General features: G+C 43.7%; 1 protein-coding gene across 1 annotated transcript in view; it reads left to right on the forward strand.

Moving 5' to 3' along the window:
• Nucleotides 1-1,849: 1,849 nt before the first annotated feature.
• LOC143808511 (saxiphilin-like) overlaps nt 1,850-20,497 on the forward strand; it is a 119,450-nt gene continuing 100,802 nt past the window's right edge. Inside the window, exons 1-5 of the mRNA XM_077291260.1 lie at nt 1,850-2,032; nt 7,985-8,148; nt 11,135-11,240; nt 13,017-13,232; nt 16,990-17,196. Coding sequence (XP_077147375.1) covers nt 1,990-2,032; nt 7,985-8,148; nt 11,135-11,240; nt 13,017-13,232; nt 16,990-17,196 — 736 coding nt within the window. The 5' untranslated portion in view covers nt 1,850-1,989. The remainder of the gene's footprint in view (nt 2,033-7,984; nt 8,149-11,134; nt 11,241-13,016; nt 13,233-16,989; nt 17,197-20,497) is intronic.

The following is a 20,497-nucleotide window of genomic DNA, read 5'->3' on the forward strand; positions in this document are numbered from 1 at the left end:
ACTCTATAAAAGCAAAACCCTCAAAACATGGCTAAATTGCATTTCTTCACAATTTCTCCACATTTAGAATTTTTTCTTGCTTTCTAATACAGTGAATATTTTAAAAATGACATAATTCAAAACTACAACTTGTGCTGCAAAAAAACAAGCTCATATGGCTATGTTGATGGAAAAAGTAAAAGTCAATGTGCATTGAGAAAGGGGAAGAAAAAACTAAAGTGCAAATACGAAAATTGGCTGCAAATGGAAGAACTTTGTGTCTTGCATCCGCTATTCACTTGAGGGTACCATGGCAGTCGTCGTAGAAAATGAGCTTCAGATGAGACCAGGAGCAATTTTTTAGTAATGCAGTAAATAGTACTGCTTGACTGACAGCCTCTGTGCTGGGAGACTTCAGGCAAAGGAGCAATCAGTCAAGCAGAAGGAAGTGAGTGGCAATATGCAGGAAAAATAGCTGGCATAACAGAATCTTCAGATCTACCCTAGCTCTTTAGCTTCATTTGCAAATCAATTCAAATGCTAATTTTTCAGTAATAGGCCGGGATCACACATACGCGAGATACGGCCGAGTCTTGCAGGTGAAAACCCAGCTCTGGCGCCGGCACTCCGGAGCGGAGCGTGCAGCTCTATGTATTGCTGTGCGGCTGCACGCTCCGCTTCGGAGTGCCGGTGCCAGAGCTGGGTTTTCACCTGCGAGACTCGGCCGTATCTGGCGTATGTGTGATCCCGGCCATAGAGGAATGGTCTAGCCATGTAAAAGTATATCTGGACTAAGCTTTGAAAGAACTACATGTGCATATAAATAGTTTGTGAGGGGAAGGGGGTGAAATTCTGTTGACAAAATGATTCTCTTTAAGAGCTAACGCTGGAGTGTTTGGTGTTGTGAATTCCGCTCTTGGGCTCCCTCCGGTGGTTGTAAGTAGCACTTTTGTGAATTCTGCTCTTGGGCTCCCTCCTGTGGTTTTGAGTGGTATAGCTGCGTCTTGGATTTAGCATCAGCAGCTGCTTCCACTGATCGTCTTTCTGCTCGGCTATTTTAGTCTGGCTTTATCCCTCAATCAATGCCAGTTGTCAATTGTTCCTGCCTGGAGTCACGGCTCTTTGGATTTCCCTGACACTCTGACCCGTTCAGCAAAGATAAGTCCTTGCTTGTCCTTTTGCAGTCCACTTGTTGTGGACTTATTGTTCAGCACATTCTATGTTTTGTTCATTTGTCCAGCTTATCAGTATGGATCTATTCAGCTAAGTTGGAAGCTCTGGGCTGCAGATTTTGCCCTCCACACCTTTAGACAGGTGTGGAGATTTTTGCATATCTCTGCGGTGGACTTTTTCTAGTTTTTATTACTGACCGCACAGTGTTCTTTCCTGTACTATCTATCTAGCTAGAAGTGGCCTCCTTTGCTAAATCTTGTTTCATACTACGTATGTAATTTCCTTCTCCTCTCACAGTCATTATTTGTGGGGGGCTGTCCTATCCTTTGGGGATTTTCTCTGAGGCAAGATAGCTTTCCTATTTCTACCTTTAGGGGTAGCTAGTTCTCCGGCTGTGATGAGGTGTCCAGGGAGTGACAGGAACATCCCACGGCTACTTCTAGTGTTGTGTTAAGATCAGGAACTGCGGTCTGTATAGTTACCACCTGCTCAGAGCTAGTCGCATGTCGCTCCTAAATTACCAGTCCATAACATTTTGGACCCCTGCGCTGAACACTCAACCTTCTCTCCGCAGACAATATTTTGGAAGATAAAGTTTCAAATTGGCAGAACAATTTTGATGTCACATGAAAGAAAAAAAAACTATCTTTGTGCCATAAAAAACAGAATTTATTAACAAAATGAGACAGAGGTGAACGGGTCTTGTTGAGAAACTTTTGTGTAAATAACACAAGGACAGCTCATCTGCTCACTCAGCCGCCCCCTCAATAGAAAGTGAGGTTATAACAGGCAAACAGCAGCTGGATGGGACGCTCTTCGTAAGGTGCCTAGTAAGAAATGAGGATGACTCTCCGAGTGCTGCTATGTCTCTGCCTGTTGGGTAAGTAGATGTTAATACAAGCTCTTGATGGAATAAATCAATTTGTAAATTGCATATTTAAAATATTATTTCTGGAAAGATGATTTTGTACCCAGGTTATCTTATTTTCATGTTGGGTTCATCACCCACTGGATCCCGCCAGTAAGGCTATGTTCACACATTACGGATTTGCCTGTGGATTCTTCATCTCTTGGCAGAAAACGCAGGTCAAAATCTGCGCGCTTTCTATGCGGATTTTATGCATTTTTACTGTGGGTTTACTGTGGATACTGTGCAGATTTCATGCATTTTACCCTTGCGTTTTCCTGTAATGGATTGGGTACAGAAACGCTGCAGAAACGGACAAAGAATTGACATGGTCCTTTTTTTAATCCGTTTCGGATTCAGAGTGTAATTTACCGCAACATTAGCACAGCATTTTTATTTTCCCATTGATTTACATTGTACTGTAAATCACTTGCAGTTCTGCAGCGTTTCTTGCACGGAAAAAATGCTGCGGATCCACAGTAAATCCGCAGCGTGTGCACATAGCCTAATAACTCCACTATCCGCTGTTACTGCTGGGGCTGTAACTGTGCAATTACTCATGATGCGAGCTAAAACCTGCAAAAATATTCATAAGCATTAGTGATGAGTAACTCTGACGGTATTTGAATTTGGCTTCGCTTGAATTTGGCTAGAAAATTAGGTTTACATTCATTATACTCAGTAGTCAAATATACAGTATATGATCGTGCTCTGATGTCTACAGAACATAGTGAATATATGTAAGTGCAGCGCCCCAGGGTCCTGGTCGTTGCAGTAATATCATTCTCCTCTAGGGGGGAGTGATGTTACGTTTGGAGGCAAAGAAGGACAACTGAATCCAGGTTTCACAAACATGCAACACATTTCATACTCCAGTCCACCAGGGGGAGCTATGCTCCTATTTATTAGGTCACTCTTCACATTTAGGTAAAACTGGTGGTCTGGAGAGGAAGTTAGGCAGTTGCTGGCTGAGCTTCGCTCAGGTAGTTGGTCCCTGACAGGGGTGGGATCCTGTCAGAGGTCGAGACAGAAGGACACGGAGCTGTGCCTGCCCTAAGTGCGGCAGTTCCTAAGAATGGAAACGAAAGAGAATTGTATTGTAGAGAGGGTGAAAAAGTCATAGCAAAGGAGTGGATACCAGGAGGAGTTCTGCCCTACACAGGCTGCCTCCTTCTGAGGCGAAGGATCCCAGTAGCCGGACCACCGAGGGAGCAACAGTCCTTTATGACTTGCTCCAGAGACCGGCAGGACAGCTAATTTCACGTTACCTGCCCGCCCTACACCCAGAAGGCAAGGTGGCACCCACTAGAGGCTGGGGCATGATAGAGTCCCTGTAAAACGCCTCAAGCCACCGGTTATACGGGTTTGTCCTATCCATCTGGGGGACAGAGAGAGAGAGACACAACATCTACAACATCTGTGAGGACCTTATGAGAAGCTTAGCTATAAGGTACTACAACACCACGGCGCTAGAGGAAGGCTACTGATTTCCACCTGGATAAGGGGACTCTGGATTTGCCTCCCAACCGGACGGACTCTGCCTACCCTGTGGTCTGGTGCTCTGGACTGTGGATGCTGAAGCCTTCAGTAAAATGTAAAGAGACTGCAACCTTGTGTCCTCATTCTTCACTGCGCCTTTCACCATACCACCATCTACACACTGGGAAGCCCTGGGGATACACTTCACCTGTGGGAAGGTATACCATCTAGCTGCAATAACATCACCCCAGCGGACCCCTCAAAGCAGCGTTGGTCACCCTGACCAAATACCACAGGTGGCGTCACAAACACTTCCCCTTTAAAGACCTTTCCCTTTTCCATGGACGTCCCTAGGGCCACGGACCGGGTCAGCCACTGTGACATCCCCCTGAGAACCGAAGGGTTCGGTACCGAGTACCCCACTGTCCTAGATGGGGCGATCCATGAAAAATGTAAAAAAAACAAACAAACAGTACACTCACCAAGACCTCACCTGTCCTGCTGTCCAGCCCTGAACTGGCCATATCTTTCTCTTCGGTTTGGTATCTGGTGTGATCTTCTGCACTTTCTGGCACCAGGCATCTTTGGCATCTTCCGTCCGTACACTTGATCGGACCAAAGATAGGTGAGAGCCAGATGAGTATTAATTTTATTTATTTTTTGTTTTTTCACTTTCTCTTTGAATCCAGAAAAATGTCAGATGGCTAGTGGCAATTCTCTTGGATTAGCGAGAATCGAATGGCTAAAAAATTCAGATTTTGATGAATCTTAAGATTTGTCTTAAAATTTAAGAAATATATATTTGTGTTGTCTTTGTATGTGACATCTTTTAGAAATAATGTTCAAATTCAAACAATACACTTCAGGGCCCAACAATCCTAAATGATCATGATCCTCTTTACTTCTGTTGAGCCCAGTGCCCCTTCTGAATAACTCCTTCTCCTGACAGTGAGTTGGGAAACACTTGATAGCAATAGACTGATCTCAACATGGACAGTTTTAATGTATCTATTTATTTATATGGATGTGTGGGGCCCCTGGTTCCAGTCGCCACAGAGTACTGCACCTCACCCAGAGGTGTGGTATTCCGCTCTCAGGAAAGGAGAGGGCACTGCACAGAACCCTACACCTGCATCCAACACTAGCCAATTCAGTCAGGGCACCTGGGTGTACCCTAAGGGAGGAAGGCTTCATCCCAGTCTGGATAGGAAAGGGTGTTGGAGAAGTGGGTGGGGTAGGTAGAGTAGGGGAGGAGCTTAGTAAGCAAGAGTCAGGAAAGATCTAGAAAGTTAGGGAGTTGAGGAGAGGAGTGGAGCTGAGGAGATGTGAGAGTCTGCAGCTCCTGTCAGACAGAAAGACTGAAACAGACAGAAAGGAGTTCCCAAAGAGAGGGAGCTGAAGGAAAGTGAAGCTAAAGAAAGAAGAGAAGGAAGGGGTCCTAGAGGCACGGGTAGTGAGAAGTCCACCTGTGGGGCTCCCATTCACGCTGACCATAGTCAGGTGGAGGGACCAGGTTGCAGTCAGGGGACCGGCCCCATTCTAGTGGAGAAACTAAGTACTCAGCTAGACAACCGGAGGCTGTGATATCTGTATGTGCCACAGCCACATCTGCACACATTCACTGAAAAGGTAGCCACATAGGATCCAGGGGGATTTAGTGCACACCGCCTGACAAGATCTGTGGCTGCTGGTTTGGGACACTGTGTGGCAGGAGCAGGGCAGGAGAGGCGAAGCCAGCACAGAAAGACCACGAGGAAAGGACATATGAAAGAGGGTTCTGGAAAGTGTACCTAAATTGCTTGAGAGCTGGCTGGACTACAAACCTGGAGGACACAGCATCCCGGCTGGGGCAGCTAAGAACTGTGAGTAAAGCATTGGAAACTGCACCCCGCTGAGTCCTCAGACTTATTTACTGCGCCATCCACCCTGCACTACATCTACCATCAGCAACACCATCTTTTACAACCTAAGTGCCCTGGGACTAAAGCTCTACCTGTGGAGAGCTGTACCAACTCTGCTGCATCACCATCTGCCCCAGCGGTCTCTTTAAGCAGCGTCAGCTAACATCTCCTATTTGCCGAATACCACAGGTGGCGTCATGAACATTTATCCCATAAACTTTAATTCCCTTTTTCACATCTTTTATTGGACACCCAGGGCCACGGACCGGGTCACTGTTGCCATGACCACTTCCCTCTTATGAACCGGCCAGGTACTGAGTATCCCCACGGCCCTGGCGGGTGCTCCAGATGAGGTGAAGATTGATAGTTTTCAATGTAGTGACTGTCATCCATTATTTGACAAATATTCAATACTATTTATAGACTCCACATTTCATTGGTAGCTCATGATTATTCTCTCCGTTGCACACATAGTAGATCCGAGCATAAAATAGCAGAGCTGTGCTACAACTTGGTTGTCAGAGCAACTGTAGGAGGAAAGGGATGTTTTTTTTTTTTTAGAAAAGGGTCATAGGTGCATCTGGTTTTCATGAATTAGACAGGGTCATTAGGTACAAATGTTGCTGGTATCAGTGGGATCTTCAGCACAGCATTAGCTGAGCTTTGCTTGCAACACGTGTAAGGAGGTGGCGGAGACCCTCACATGCCTCCTCTCCCCTGGATGCTGCTCATAGAATGACGTGCGGCACCTCATAGTTTATTAATGTAAATGTATTTGTTATGTGTTATGTACTGTAATGTGGATGTCTTTAATATGTGTCCTGTATACAACTAGGGTAAGGATAGAATCTTAGGTAGAAAGGACTATAGGGGGATTAGAATAGTGGGCGCATCATAGAGATAGGGAACTGAATAGATTAGGAGTGTTGGCTAGGTACAGATAGCATAGGGGTTGTCAGTAGGGGGGAGTTAGAGCAGGGCAGAGCCATAGGGATATAGAAGAGGCAATTCCTGTAAAAGCAGCAGAGCCTGGGCAGCCTTGCCCAGGGCAGGGTGCATGCAGCAGTGACAGCAGACAGTCAGTTGGCAGTGGAGATAGAGCTGCTATGGCAGGAAGGGGCCACAGGCTGAGGATCCTGCCGATGGGCACCAGGTTAACAAGGATCATCCCAGGAAGGACTTGGGGTCTATGACAGGGGCAAGAGTAGCTGAGATGGCGTTTCTGACACCTCTCCCTGTTGAAACGGCACGAGGGGATGGCAGAAAGCTGGTGACACTGGAAATCTGGACAAGACAAAGATTGTCTAGAAATGAGGCCAGGATTTCCAAAAGAAGTGAGAAAGAGCTAACAGGAAAGATAGAGACTGCCCGGAAGGCAGGGAGAGATAAGGAAATGTCCCTTTGTAAAGTTTGTGCTGAAAATGTGATGAATGCCCTACTGAATAATAAAGTTCAACTGTTGGAAAAGAACTGTGTCTCTGGGATGTTTTGTGGAGCTGAGGAATGCGGAGCTGGGATGATAGAACTTGAAAGGACTCTGACTGTGAATGTAAGTGTGTTGCTGCGCACACTGCACATGCAGCTGAAGGGACAGTGTATTTTATCTGTGGGGCGCCAGGGTGTGGGAACAGAACAGCCAGTTGCCATGACTACCGCTCTGGCAATCTTACACACGGATGTTAGATATTTTATTAGACAGGGTCATTAGGGCCATCTGAGTATGATTGACTGACAGCACTATTGGAGGATGAACTGATAGGGTTCATGTAGCTGTGGAGAATGATCATACAGGGATTATAGATTCAAATTAGTGCAGATTTAAAAATAGGTCTTATTGGCGCACATGACCTTACTACAATATAATTTTGGGAATAACCCTTCAGGTGTCATGCACAGTGTAGGAAAGACTCACAAGTGCAACACAAAGGGATGAGGGGAAGGGAGCCCAACACTTGGGAAGTGGGGAGTGGCGACCCCTAGGCACCTATCACTGAGCAGGAACCTAATCCCTGCCTGACCCTGGCACTAAGCCCTGCTTAGGGAAGGACGCGGTAAGCACTAGTCTATCCCCACTACCAATTAAGACAGCTGCAATAGATGAATAAGGGGACCACTTATCTTGAGTATAATCAGAGATGTAACACAGACATCCTCCAGCAACACCAAAGAGGAAGATAGCTGACTGCTATAGCTCCAAGCCTCAACAGGGGAAAATAGAAATATCACTGCAAATTCCCAGCAGCAGGCTGGGAGTCGATAAACACCCAAGTCCAGGTGTGTCAATTAGAGCTGGAGAAAGGTTGCCACTGGGTCAAAGACTCAGAAGGGTTAAGAAGGGGTTTGCAATGCCAAACGCAGAGACCTTCTGTACCTAGATACAGTGTAACTGTCTGCACTTCTGATATACCCGTGACATCAGGTCAATGCAGTTTCAGGAAAATCAGGACTTCTGATACTATAAATCAGGCTTGGATTCATTAAAGCACTTCATTTTTATGAACAATATTTTATTTAGCTGATTAACCCTTATTCTGCAATTTTCCAGCTCTGAGCTCTGCAGCCCCCAGTGGAAGAAATGTACGTTGGTGTGTCACGTCAGATACTGAAGAACAAAAGTGCAATGATCTGGTGACATCTTGTCATGTGGATGAGATTCTACTCACATGTGTGAAAAAATCCAGCACTGAGGACTGTGTGAGAGCCATCAGTGTGAGTACATCATCATGGAAATCTACTTTAGACAATGTCTACTTGCTAGAAGGTTCCATTAACAATAAGTTGACCACAAAGTGTCTTGACTGTTCGGGCTCTTGGCTTTTGGGTGTAATCTGTGGGGAAATGAGTCCATTAAAATGAATGCTCTATCTGTGTGATGCAGGAAAGGACAATTCCTCCAGTGCAAAAGGCCATTTTTATAGCTTCTCTCCATTCTGGCCAAAGATAGATTGGGTATATAAAAATGAGTTGTCTAAATGATTCTTTTCAACTCTCCTAGAACATCTGGTAAGTTCATGGAAAAAAATACTCAGGAATTTCCCAGGAGAATTGGCAAATCTCTCAGCCCCAGGCCTAATCCTTTTAAACCTTTCTTCTGTAATGTGAAATTGAGTGGAGACCTCCCTGGCAATAACAATTTGAGATGTCAGACAGGTGACAATTGGTAGGTCATCATTTAGAGAGAAGGTAACTACATGATACTACCCTTTGCCTTTTCTTTAGTAGATGAATACCTTAACTAGTCAGTTATTTTGTTTCCTTGCGGAAATTGTGATTTCTTAGTTATTAGAAACTAGCTGAAGAGCCCAGCGTTGCCCAGGCATAATAACTAACTGTGGTTAGTTATAACAAATTATAATGATTATCCTCCATCCCATAGTCCCGTGCCCATATACGCATCATACATATCCTCCATCTTATAGTCTGGTGCTCATATACCCATCATAGTCAAATAAATAAGGCAGCACACTGTAACGCCAAAACCTGCAAACATGAAATATGAAAATTGAATTGCATTACTGCATTAGAAATATGAAAAATTGAGAAAGTGTAGCGCATAAATTGGCCAATTTATGTGTACCTTGTAGCCACGATAAGGCATCTCTCGTTTACAAGGGCCTAGCAATGCCTTTCCTCTCTGAGAATAAAGTCTTCATCTGAATGGGAACCCAATGTGAGTCCTCTCTTTGACTAAAATCTCTCTCTCTCTGTGGAGGGCTAGTGGTCCTGCTGTGATTAAAAACACCTGTGGCTAAAAGGAGGAGTGCTCAGTCAGAAGGCTAATGAATACAAATTTCAAAAAACTGACCATCACATCCAAACATAGACTAAGTGCGAACAGGTGCTGAACCTAGAGTCACCAGCACTCCTCCTTTTAGCCACAGGTGTTTTTAATCACAGCGGGACCACTACCCCTCCAAAGAGAGAGAGAGAGATTTTAGTCAGAGAGGACTCACATTGGGTTCCCATTCAGATGAAGACTTTATTCTCAGTGAGGAAAGGCATTGCTAGGCCCTTGTAGATGAGAAATGCCTTATTGTGGCTACAAGGTACACATAAATTGGCCAATTTATGCGCTAAACTTTCTAAATTTTTCATATTTCTAGTGCAGTAATGCAATTCAATTTTTATGTTTCATGTTTGCAGGTTTTGGTGCTACAGTGTGCTGCCTTATTTATTTGACTGTATACGAGTTGGTGACTCTAGGTTCAGCACCTGTTCACACTTAGTCTATGTTTGGATGTGACGGTCAGTTTTTTTAAAATCATATACCCATCATACACATCCTCCATCCCATAGTCCCGTGCCCATGTACCCATCTTACACATCCTCCATCCGATAGTCCCGTGCCCATATACCCATCATACATATCCTCCAACCCATAGTCCCATGCTCATATACCCATCACACATCCTCCATCCCATAGTTCCGTGCCCATATACCCATTATGACATCATCTTCGCCATGGCAACCATTCTGACATCATCATCACCATTGCAACCTATTATGACATCATCATCACCATGGCAACCATTATGACATAACCGTCACCATTGCAACCTATTATGACATCATCATCGCCATGGCAACCATTGAGACATGATGTTCGCCATGGCAACCTTTATGACATCATTGTCGCCATGGCAACCATTATATCATCGTCAATACACATACATACATACACACATACACTTGTTTTTATATATATAGATAAATCCTTAAATGCTCAAAAAGTGAAGCTCTGATGTATCTGGTGTGTTCACTGTCTAGTTAATGATGGCCAACAAATAAAAGAGATTTTCTGGTGTAAGAACGCTATTTCCAAATAACCTATCTAGGTAGTTCAATAGAGCGGATCCTCTGTTCTGCAATATGTCAGCCAAGGCACAGAATAGCTATAAAGAATGGCATTTCTTTAATGACTTTGTAAGGTTGGTTTCACATTTGCGTCTGTGCACGAATCGTTTGATCCGCATATATCCGCATGCTTCATGCGTACATATATTTAACATGGTGTACGCATGGACATGCATTTGTATGCGTTTGCATGCATTTGCGTACGCATGCATCTTTTCGCGGTGTGCGGCTGGGTGCGGAGAACGCAACATGTTGCATTTTTTGAAGTGTCAAAAATCTGTCAAATATGTGCAGGCATGTGCATGTGGAGGAGTGCGTTAAAAACGCATTACTGTCTATGGGAACACATGCATACAGTATGCATGTCCTTGCGTACGCATGAGTTTGATGCGCTTACGTACTTCGGACTGCGCATGTCCAGAAACTGATTGAGATACGCCCATTGAGACACGCCCTCCTGGAAATATCAAACGCATGCGCATAAAAAAAGCAAACACAGGCAAAAAACGCATGCACACGCAGTGCTTTTTTTGCCGTCATGCGTAAGCTGATGCGGATAAAAAGCGCTGCGCAAACATGCGTTTGCATGCGTTTTGACATGCGTTTGCTTATGCAGATGATACGCTGCGCACATATGCACAAATGTGAATTTAGCCTAATATTTTATCCATCCTCTTGGGGCGCTGCAGAAAATCAAGCCTTTTTTGCTTCATTCACCCATAGATTCACCGGATTGCTGCGGATTGTTGTGGTCACCTTATAGTCGGAGACCCTCTTAGCAAAAGTGAATACAAGAAATCAAATCATTCAGAAATCAGTAATGACCCTATTATTTTTTCAGAATGGCGAAGCTGATGCTATTTCTCTGGATAGTAAAGACGTTTACAAAGCTTCATTACATCCATTTAATTTGAAGCCCATCATGGCTGAAGCTTATTCTGAGAGCGGTGAGTGCTAACCTTAGTAGTCACCTCTAATCATTGCCAGGAAAGAAGAACTATAGTAAATTATTTTTATTGATATACAGTATAAGTGATAAAACTAAACTGAAAAGTCAACAGTGCCTTAATGGAGATTTCCAGGACTATTTAGCAGTGGTCATAAATACCCAATCACTTGTGGTCCAGCTTCTGCCAACCCCACCGATCACAGCTCCATTGACTACATAGTAGATGTGAATGGTACTGCAGCTCCCTCCCTTTCAATGGAGTGCGAAAGAGCGTGCACAACCAGACAGGACGGCAACACGATGTACGGAGCTGCGCCAGTTCCTTTGCACAGTGGACCCCAAATCAGCTGATCGGTGGGAGAACATATAATGTGTTACCCCTTAGGAAATGGATGATTTTTCATTTTTGTGCTTTCATCTTTTCCTCTCCCTCTTCATTCTGAGAGCCTTTTTTTTGTGTCCGGTTGTACTTTTTAACAGAACCATTTATGTTAACAAATGATGTACTGGAAAATGAAATAAAAAAATTCCCAGAGGAGTGTAATGGTGAAAAAAAAAAACACAATTTGGCATTTGTTATTTGCACGTTTTTTTTGTGGTGTCCATAGCACAGGAAAAATGATCTGGAAATATGATTCTGCAGGACAGTATGATTGCGGCGATACTAAACTTGTATAGTTTTTTTTATTTTCTATTTTAAGTGTTGAAAAAAATTCAGAATTTCGTAAAAAGAAAAATAATTGGTTCTGTGGCCTTTTTCAAGACTTACCACTCCTTTATTTTGCATTTGATGGAGCTGTGTGAGTCTTTTTTGGAGTGCAACCTGCTATTTTTATTGATATTATTTTGGGCTGAACCCTACATTTTCATCTTTTCATATAGATTTCTTTGAGGAGTTGTGTCAACCAAAATACTGCAATTCTAACATTTCAATTCTTTTTCTGTACACACCAACTACCGATGGGGTTAATGAATTTACGATTTTGATTGATCAAACTTTTATAAATGCAGCACTACCACATATATGTATTTTTTAAAAACAATATAAGATCTTTATATTAAATGGAGGGAAAAGAGAGGGAGATTCATTTTTTTTAACCATTTGTTTGCATTTTATTAGTTCTCTTAGGGGACTTGAACCTTCAATCATCAGATTGCTTGTATTATATACAGAAATACCACGGGACTGATGTAGATAGTATAGATAACCGTTTCTCATGAACACCAGCCACAAGTTAATGTTCACAGGATTAATGTCATGACTGGCCAGGGAGGCTTTCAGCAGACCCCTGGCCATCATGACTACCTATCAGCACCCCATGATTGAGTTGTGGGGTATTGATGGCATGTGGGTACATAATGAAAAGAAACATTTTAAAAGGGTAATACAATTAATTTTAGTTACACAAAAGTTAAAAATTCAACACAACCCAATTTTCCTGTCTAGCATGTACTCTCAACCCAAAGCTATGTACAAATTACAATCTGTCCACATGTCAGTGTCTCTATTGGGGCTTCTGTTTGAAGCCCTGAAAAACGAGATCCAGACAGAACCTTTGAAGGAGCCATTCACTGTAAGACAGACATAGACATACTCAGGCCCCTCCATCTGGCGCTGTATTACCGTGGAGGAATTTACTTCTTTACATCAGTGTCATAAGAACATATTATGTAGATCCGAAATATCAAAGAAACGTCAATCCAACAAACAACTTAATCAACTCTACTATGTGAATAGTCTTTCTTGTCTAATCAATGTTTTATATTTGGATAGAACATACCCCTTGTATGAGGCATCGCCAGAATGTACTCGGAGGAAACAAAATGAAAATAGGGGCATTTGTACCAAAATGTGATGAAAAGGGAAACTACGCTCCAAAGCAGTGTCATGGCAGCACCGGTTATTGTTGGTGTCTTAACGAAAATGGTGAAGAGATCGAGGGAACAAGAACTTCACCAGGCACTAAACACCTAACATGTGAAGATACAGGTATTAATCCATTCCATAAGTGTTGTTTTGACCTCATTGTCTACAATGGGTTAGTTATGCCCTTATTTTCTATAGGTTGTTATTCTTTACAATGAGGAGTCAGTTAAGTCAGAAAAAATAGTAACACAAGTCAATTTAAGGATATGTGCACACTATGCGTTTTTGATGCGTTTTTACGGCTTTTTTTACGCTCGTAAATGCTCCAAATATGTAATGGAATACTAAAGCAAGGTAATTCAATGACAATCCTGAAGTGCTGTGGACATGATTAGTAAAATGGCAACTGTATTTGCAGAGTTTTATTTTCCACAGCATGTCAATTCTTTTTGCATTTCTGCAGCGTTTTTGACTCATTGACTTCAATTGAGTCAGTCAAATCTGCAGCAAAACGCAGGTGTAAAAAGGATTGCATAATTGCTGCTTATTTGCTGCCAGAACGTTGCATATTGTCAGAAGAAAATGACGTCATAAGGAGGAGGAGTGTGTGGGCGGAGAATATGTGTGTGTGTCTGTGGGTGGCTGTGTGTGTGTGTACCCATGCTACGAACAGCCTATAGTGATTGGACTTAGGCATCATCTGATGGGACTACTACACCCATCCGGCTCTGTATTTTGTCTCATATAACAGAGACAGGAAAAGCTGATGATGGGAGAATAGTCTCATCATCCGGCGCCTGTGATCAACTGTAAATCTGTAAGGTTCGCCATTTCTGGGGCATCTGAGAGCTGATGTTTTTAGCCTGGGGGGTGCCAATATTCATGGCCTCTTCCCAGGCTATTATAATATCAGCCCACCGCTGTCTGCATAAATGTTGCTGGTTTGATTTTATAGGGGGACCCCATGTCAATTTTTTTCTAGGGTTCCCCTGTAAACTAGCCAGTAAAGGCTAAGCAAACAGATGTGAGCTGATATTAATAGCCTGGGAACCTTTGGCTATTGGCTCTTTCCCAGAATATTAACATCAGCCCTCAGTCATAGGCTTTCCCTCTGCTGGTTATGAAAATTATGCGGGAGCCCATGCAATTTAATTTTTTTTTTAATAAACAGATATTGCATTTCACGCAGATTTCTGACATTTTCTGTTTTGTTACAGCATATGTAGGTTAATTATGTCAATGCTCCTACATAGGCTGGTGACTGAGTGTGTGTGTATCTATATTTAACATTAATGAGGGTATCTGGCTGAAGAGGTTGAACAAGGAAATGACATCACACTTCTTTTTTTTTTAATAATATATCTTTATTTAGCTCTATGGATTTATAAAAATGCATGAAAAACGCAGGCAAAAACTAGCGTATTTTCAGCTGTGTTTTTCTGCCAAGAGATGCAGAAACCTTGCAGAAATGTCTGCAAGCAAATACGCAATGTGCGCACATATAAGGTTGGGAAAAAACATTCCATATAATAAATAGCAAGTGGGTGTGAGTAGTCTTTTCTACAAAATTTGGGCAGCCCCATGTCTTTAGGGGGAATACATTGGGAAGTTGTGAGAAGTTTTAGTCTGTTTGTCCAGGCAAAGTAGAGATGGTGAGGACATATTGGGGAGCCAAGAGGCTTATTCCTGTGAGCGAAGAGTGCATCAGCTGTTAGAACATAGATTAGCCAACAACACAAGGGGAAGAAGTTGCCACATTGAAGTGAGTCTAAATCCTGTTGCTTGAGTGTAAGATCTGGGGTCCATACTTTTTTATCAATCATTGACTGTAAGTGCTGTGAAGGAAATTCATATTTGGACTCCTCCTTACCGAACATTTTTATGGTTCCACATATACTCTGTTGATTGCCATATACAGTGCCTTACAAAAAGGCTCCATGGAACTTTTCTACCTTTTCCAACATATCATGCTTCTAACATAAAGATACCAAATGTAAATTTTTGGTGAAGAATCAACAAGTGGAACACAATTGTGAAGTGAATTAAATTTATTGGTTATTTTAATTTTTTGTGGAAATTCAAAAACTGAAAAGTGGGGCGTGCAATATTATTCGGCCCCTTTACTTTCAGTGCAGCAAACTCACTCCTGAAGTTCATTGTGGATCTCTGAATGATCCAATGTTGTCCTAAATGCCTAATGATGATAAATATAATCCACCTGTGTGTAATCCAGTCTCCGTATAAATGCATCTGCTCTGTGATAGTCTCAGGGTTCTGTTTGAAGCACAGAGAGCATCATGAATACCAAGGAACACAACAGGCAGGTCCATGATACTGTTCTGGAGAAGTTTAAAGCCGGATTTGGATACAAAATGATTTCCAAAACTTTAAACATCCCAAGGAGCACTGTGCAAGCGATCATATTGAAATGGAAGAAGTATCATACCACTGCAAATCTACCAAGACCCGGCCGTCCCTCTAAACTTTCATCTCAAACAAGGAGAAGACTGATCAGAGATGCAGCCAAGAGGCCCATGATCACTCTGGATGAACTTCAGAGATCTACAGCTGAGGTGGGATAGTCTGTCCATAGGACAACAATCAGTTGTACACTGCACAAATCTGACCTTTATGGAAGAGTGGCAAGAAGAAAGCCATTTCTCAAAGATATCCATAAAAAGTGTTGTTTAAAGTTTGCAACAAGCCACCTGGGAGACAAACCAAACATGTGGAAGAAGGTGCTCTGGTCAGATCCAGGTGTTAGAATGGCCAAGCCAAGGTCTAGACCTCAATCCAATCGAGAATCTGTACAAAGAGCTGAAAACTGCTGTTCACAAATGATCTCCATCAAACCTCACTGAGCTCGGGCTGTTTGACAAGGAAGAATGGGCAAGAATTTCAGTCTCTCGATGTACAAAACTGATAGAGACATGCCCCAAGTGACTTGCAGCTGTAATCGCAGCAAAAGGTGGCGCAAAAAAGTATTAAGTTAAAGGGGCCGAATAATATTGCATGTCCCACTTTTCAGTTTTTGAATTTCCACAAAAATTTAAAATAACCAATAAGTTTCGTTCAACTTCCCAATTCTGTTCCACTTGTTGTTGATTCTTCACCAAAAATGTACATTTGGTATCTTTATGTTTGAAGCATGATATGTGGGAAAAGGTTGAAAAGTTCCAGGGGGCCGAATACTTTCGCAAGGCACTGTAAAATATTGCTCTTAAGGAGACCATCTCCAGACACAAGGAAGATAATGGGGAGCTGTGCCCAAATTATGTATCTTCTGTATAAAAAATTACCCTCAGAACTAAAATTACAATTTAAGGGATCATCTGACTTATTTATAGTATATGAAAGTCCAGTGCTTCAGGACCTCCCTTGCCCAAAGTAATATTTTCAAGATACCACCTCAGAGCTGGTGATCTGAGGTGTTACCCAGGGAGAAATGGGTAGGTTATCAATTTTGTACATGTCTTTGCCATACAGTGACAAGCTACCTGTTCATTAATTGTATTTACATTTTCTGCACATTGCATTCCTTATACTATGCTTAGTGAAAGCTGTACATGTTTTATTTCCTGCAACCAGTGCAGGTGCCATTGGTAACGTTACTGATGCTGCCGCTTCTTAAGTTTCCATGTGTATACACTGTAGCCCGCCTGTTTATCGACTAAATTGATTCTAACAATATCAGCATATGTTTTATGCCACTTTGGATGTATTTCAATAAACTTAGCTGTCTATTTTATCTAGTGGTGGACTTTGGACTCCAAGTTTTTTGTAGGACTTATATCAATAAATATGAAGATGTACAATATTGGTAATATGTTTCTATCATTCTCTGTTCATCAAATCTTACTTATCATATATCCATTTTTAGCAAACAAATCTCCCTGCTTGAAGGAACGTCAGAAACTGCTCAGTGCTAAACCTTCACCAACAATTTTTGTTCCGGAATGTGATGAAAAGGGCAACTATCGACGTCTACAGTGCCATGGATACTGTTGGTGCGTGGATGAATATGGGGAAGAGATTTTTGCTTCCAGAACTTTCCCTGGAAAACCGCCAAAAACATGCGGTGCTTCTGGTAACAATCTACTTTACTGTTCCATCTTCCACACTATATTGTAATAGTGATTCTCACTACACGGCATCACTATAAGGGCTCATACTCACTTGTGAGCAACTCCGATGAGTCTCGCACGGCAATACCCGGCAGTGCACCCCGCACTCAGGAGCGGAGCGTGCGGCTGCATGTATTGCTATGCGGCTGCACGCTCCGATCTGAGTGCCGGGTTTTGCCGTGGGAGACTCATCCGAGTTGCTCGCAAGTGAGTATGAGCCCTCATGATTTATCACTGATAATAATACATAGTCTCAATATAATTGTGTAATGCCATGAAAACCCATCGTTGAGCTCCTTGTTATTATATGTTGAAATGACAGAGAACACGGATCTAAGTCGAGCGCCCCCACACCGCCGCAGGGCCGAGGGGTACCCGGAGCCGGGCCTCTAGGTCTCAGTCCTGGGGTTGTCACGGTGGCTAGACCCGGTCCGTGGCCCTGTCTGTCAGTGGGGGACGTCCGGTGCAATAAGTGATGTTGTAGCGGTGCAGTTGTGGGGTGCAGGTCGCGGTAAATAACGAGGACACCAGGTTGCAGTCTCTTTACCTCTTTACTGAAGCTCTCTGGGTCCTCAGTCCGGAATACGGCTCACCAGGCTGCGCAAGTCCGGCCGGTCCAATGGCACTTCCAGAGCTCTCCTTGCAGGTGGAAATCGGTGCCTTCCTTCTAGCGCTATGTGTTGCAGTCCTTCCCTGCTGTGCTTACGGAAAGTACCCCACAACTGTTGTGTCTGTTTCTCGTGTTCCCTCACAACAACTTAATTCGCAATGATCTTCCTCGTCCCTCCAGATACTATGGTAGGAACGCACCCGTATGACGGGGAGGCTCGGAGATCTTCCGGGACTCTATCTGCGCCCCTCTCCTGTTGGTACCCCCCTTTGCCTTCCTGGGTGATGCGTGAGACAGTCCGCCTCAAGCTAACTGCCCTGCCGTAGGTCTGAGGTATGGCTTGAAACTCTTTACCTCCTCGGCGTTCCGGCCACCGGTAGTGCGCCTCAGTAAGGTGCTGCCTCTTTCAGCACAACCCTCACTGGAATCTCCTTTCGCTTGATTTCGTTTCTCACTCAGCACAATCTATCTCGCTTCTTAGTCCTTCCTTGGGCACCGCCGCTATGCTGAGCAGGCACGGTCCCTTTACGTTCTTTCCATGCCAAGCCTCTGCCAGGATCCCACCCCTGGCAGAGACCCTACAGTCTCTCCCTTCACAACACCCTCTGCCACCAGGTGTTGCTCCGTTCAATCCCGTCAGCGTTCTTTCTAACTTCCTGCCTGACCCCCAGTTTACCCACTATGGTGGGGAGTGGCCTAATGAATAGCACCCTTAGCTCCCCCCGGAGGCCCAGCTGTGAAATGTATTGGTGACTGTGATACCTGCTCAGAGAACTCCTTCCGTGCCATCGAACGCAGCATGGCCCCCCTTAGTGGCTGAACCATGCTACTGCAACGACCAGGACTCTGGGGCGCTGCACTCCCCCCTGGTTAAACACAGTACTCCGGGACTGGGAAGAAAAACAACAATACAGGTTAGCAAAAAGACATACAATTTTGTTGAGTGCAAATAACAATAAGTATACTTAAGTAGGCTTCCCTTTATGGGAGGTGAGGACACTTGTAACGTTACAAACATAATTAACCTTATAATTTACAGAGTATAAATAACTTCTGTTACCCAACCGGGTATTCTATTTAGTGCAATTTTTGAAATAATAACTTAACATTGCCTTTAAGAAACTCACACTCTTAGTCTATCAAAGGCCTTCCTATAATCACATTATAAGGCATTTCAACTTTACATTCTCCTTCTTGTGAACCTGCAGGACCGCCTGTCCCTACGGCACCAGACCTACTGCCTCTCCTTTCTTTTACAGGACCGCCCTGTTCAGCCAGGGCCTACTGCCTTTCGCTACTATACACAGTATAGACATAACATTCCTTTCGGTTGAAGAACTCTGAGCCAGCTCTACTCGGCCCCTTTAAGGACTCACTCTCTAACCCCTACGGGTTCACTCTCTGTCCTTAGCAATAAAGTAACTTTCAATGGGGACGCAGGGTTTACCTTCTATCCTCACCCTCATTATTACTTCTCTTACTTTCAACTATGCAGACCTCTACTTCTACCCCTACGGGCTCTCTGCATCTTTCCTGTCTTCAAAACATTATTCAAATTTCACATTTTAACAAATTCAACACATATAACTCGGCATGTAAAACAGTTACATTTTCTTTTTAAGGCATCATTACCACATTACTGTTCTGTAACAGTATCGCTTTCAAGTACAATTCTTCACATCCCCTTTAAGAGGGGACCAGGTCTCTCTGAGGTAGCTCGTCTTCTCAGCCTACCAGTCCATGCAAAGGTTCCGGTTTGGTATCTTCGCAAAGTGTCTTTAACTAGAACCGGTAGGAAAGGTATCTTCACAAAGTGTCTTTGGCTCAAACAAATAGGGCAAATATCTTCGCAAAGTGTCTTTGGCTAAAACCAGTAGGGAGCACCTTTAAGAAAGTGCAAACTATTTACAAGGGAAGTTCGAATCATGCACAGTCCATGATTTCTGCAGTTCTTTAAACTTGTGCAAAATTTTAGGAAAACTCAAAACAAACACAGGGATCCCGGGTCAACAAAGGGATCCATTAACCCTGGGCGGGTTTAGCAGCAACAGGAACAAAAGAACAAACAGTAACTATTTACATTTTCATGGTATCGAGGTTTATTCTTCTTCAGGCGGCTCGGGCTCCTGAACCCCGGCCACTGTAGCACGGACCCCAGCGGCAAGCTCCGCAGGGACCACCTGGTCGCCTGCTGTCTGAATTTGAAGCCTAACTCTGTCGGCCAGTTCAGGAGCTGCTACAAAGCGTACAGTAGAAACAGTAACAAGATCTGGCAGCCCTGGATTGACCACAGTTGGGGCCGCAGGTGCCATTCTCTCAGACTCGCATCGCTGAACTTTCCGGGCACGCCATCCTTGTGTGTTCCAGTGGCGGGTATATGTCACCTGATCCCCCTCCCGGAGTGGTTCACCTTCTCGATCACAGCAGGGGGTCTCCACATCGTAGCCGGCAACGAAGATGCCAGTAGGTAGACCCGATTCCCAAATGGAACCCCACCCCTTCTTTGGGTGGAATGCCGCCACCGTCCCTCGCCTGACAGCATCCGTCCCATCATAGATCATTTTTTTACTCTGCAGTTCCCGTTTTTCAACTTCAGTGCGCTGCCCCCAATGCTGGAGTACGCATTGTTTGTATTGGTCCCAGGTAAGTATCGC

The sequence above is a fragment of the Ranitomeya variabilis genome, chromosome 2 (genome assembly GCF_051348905.1).
Source record: "Ranitomeya variabilis isolate aRanVar5 chromosome 2, aRanVar5.hap1, whole genome shotgun sequence".
NCBI lineage: Eukaryota > Metazoa > Chordata > Amphibia > Anura > Dendrobatidae > Ranitomeya > Ranitomeya variabilis.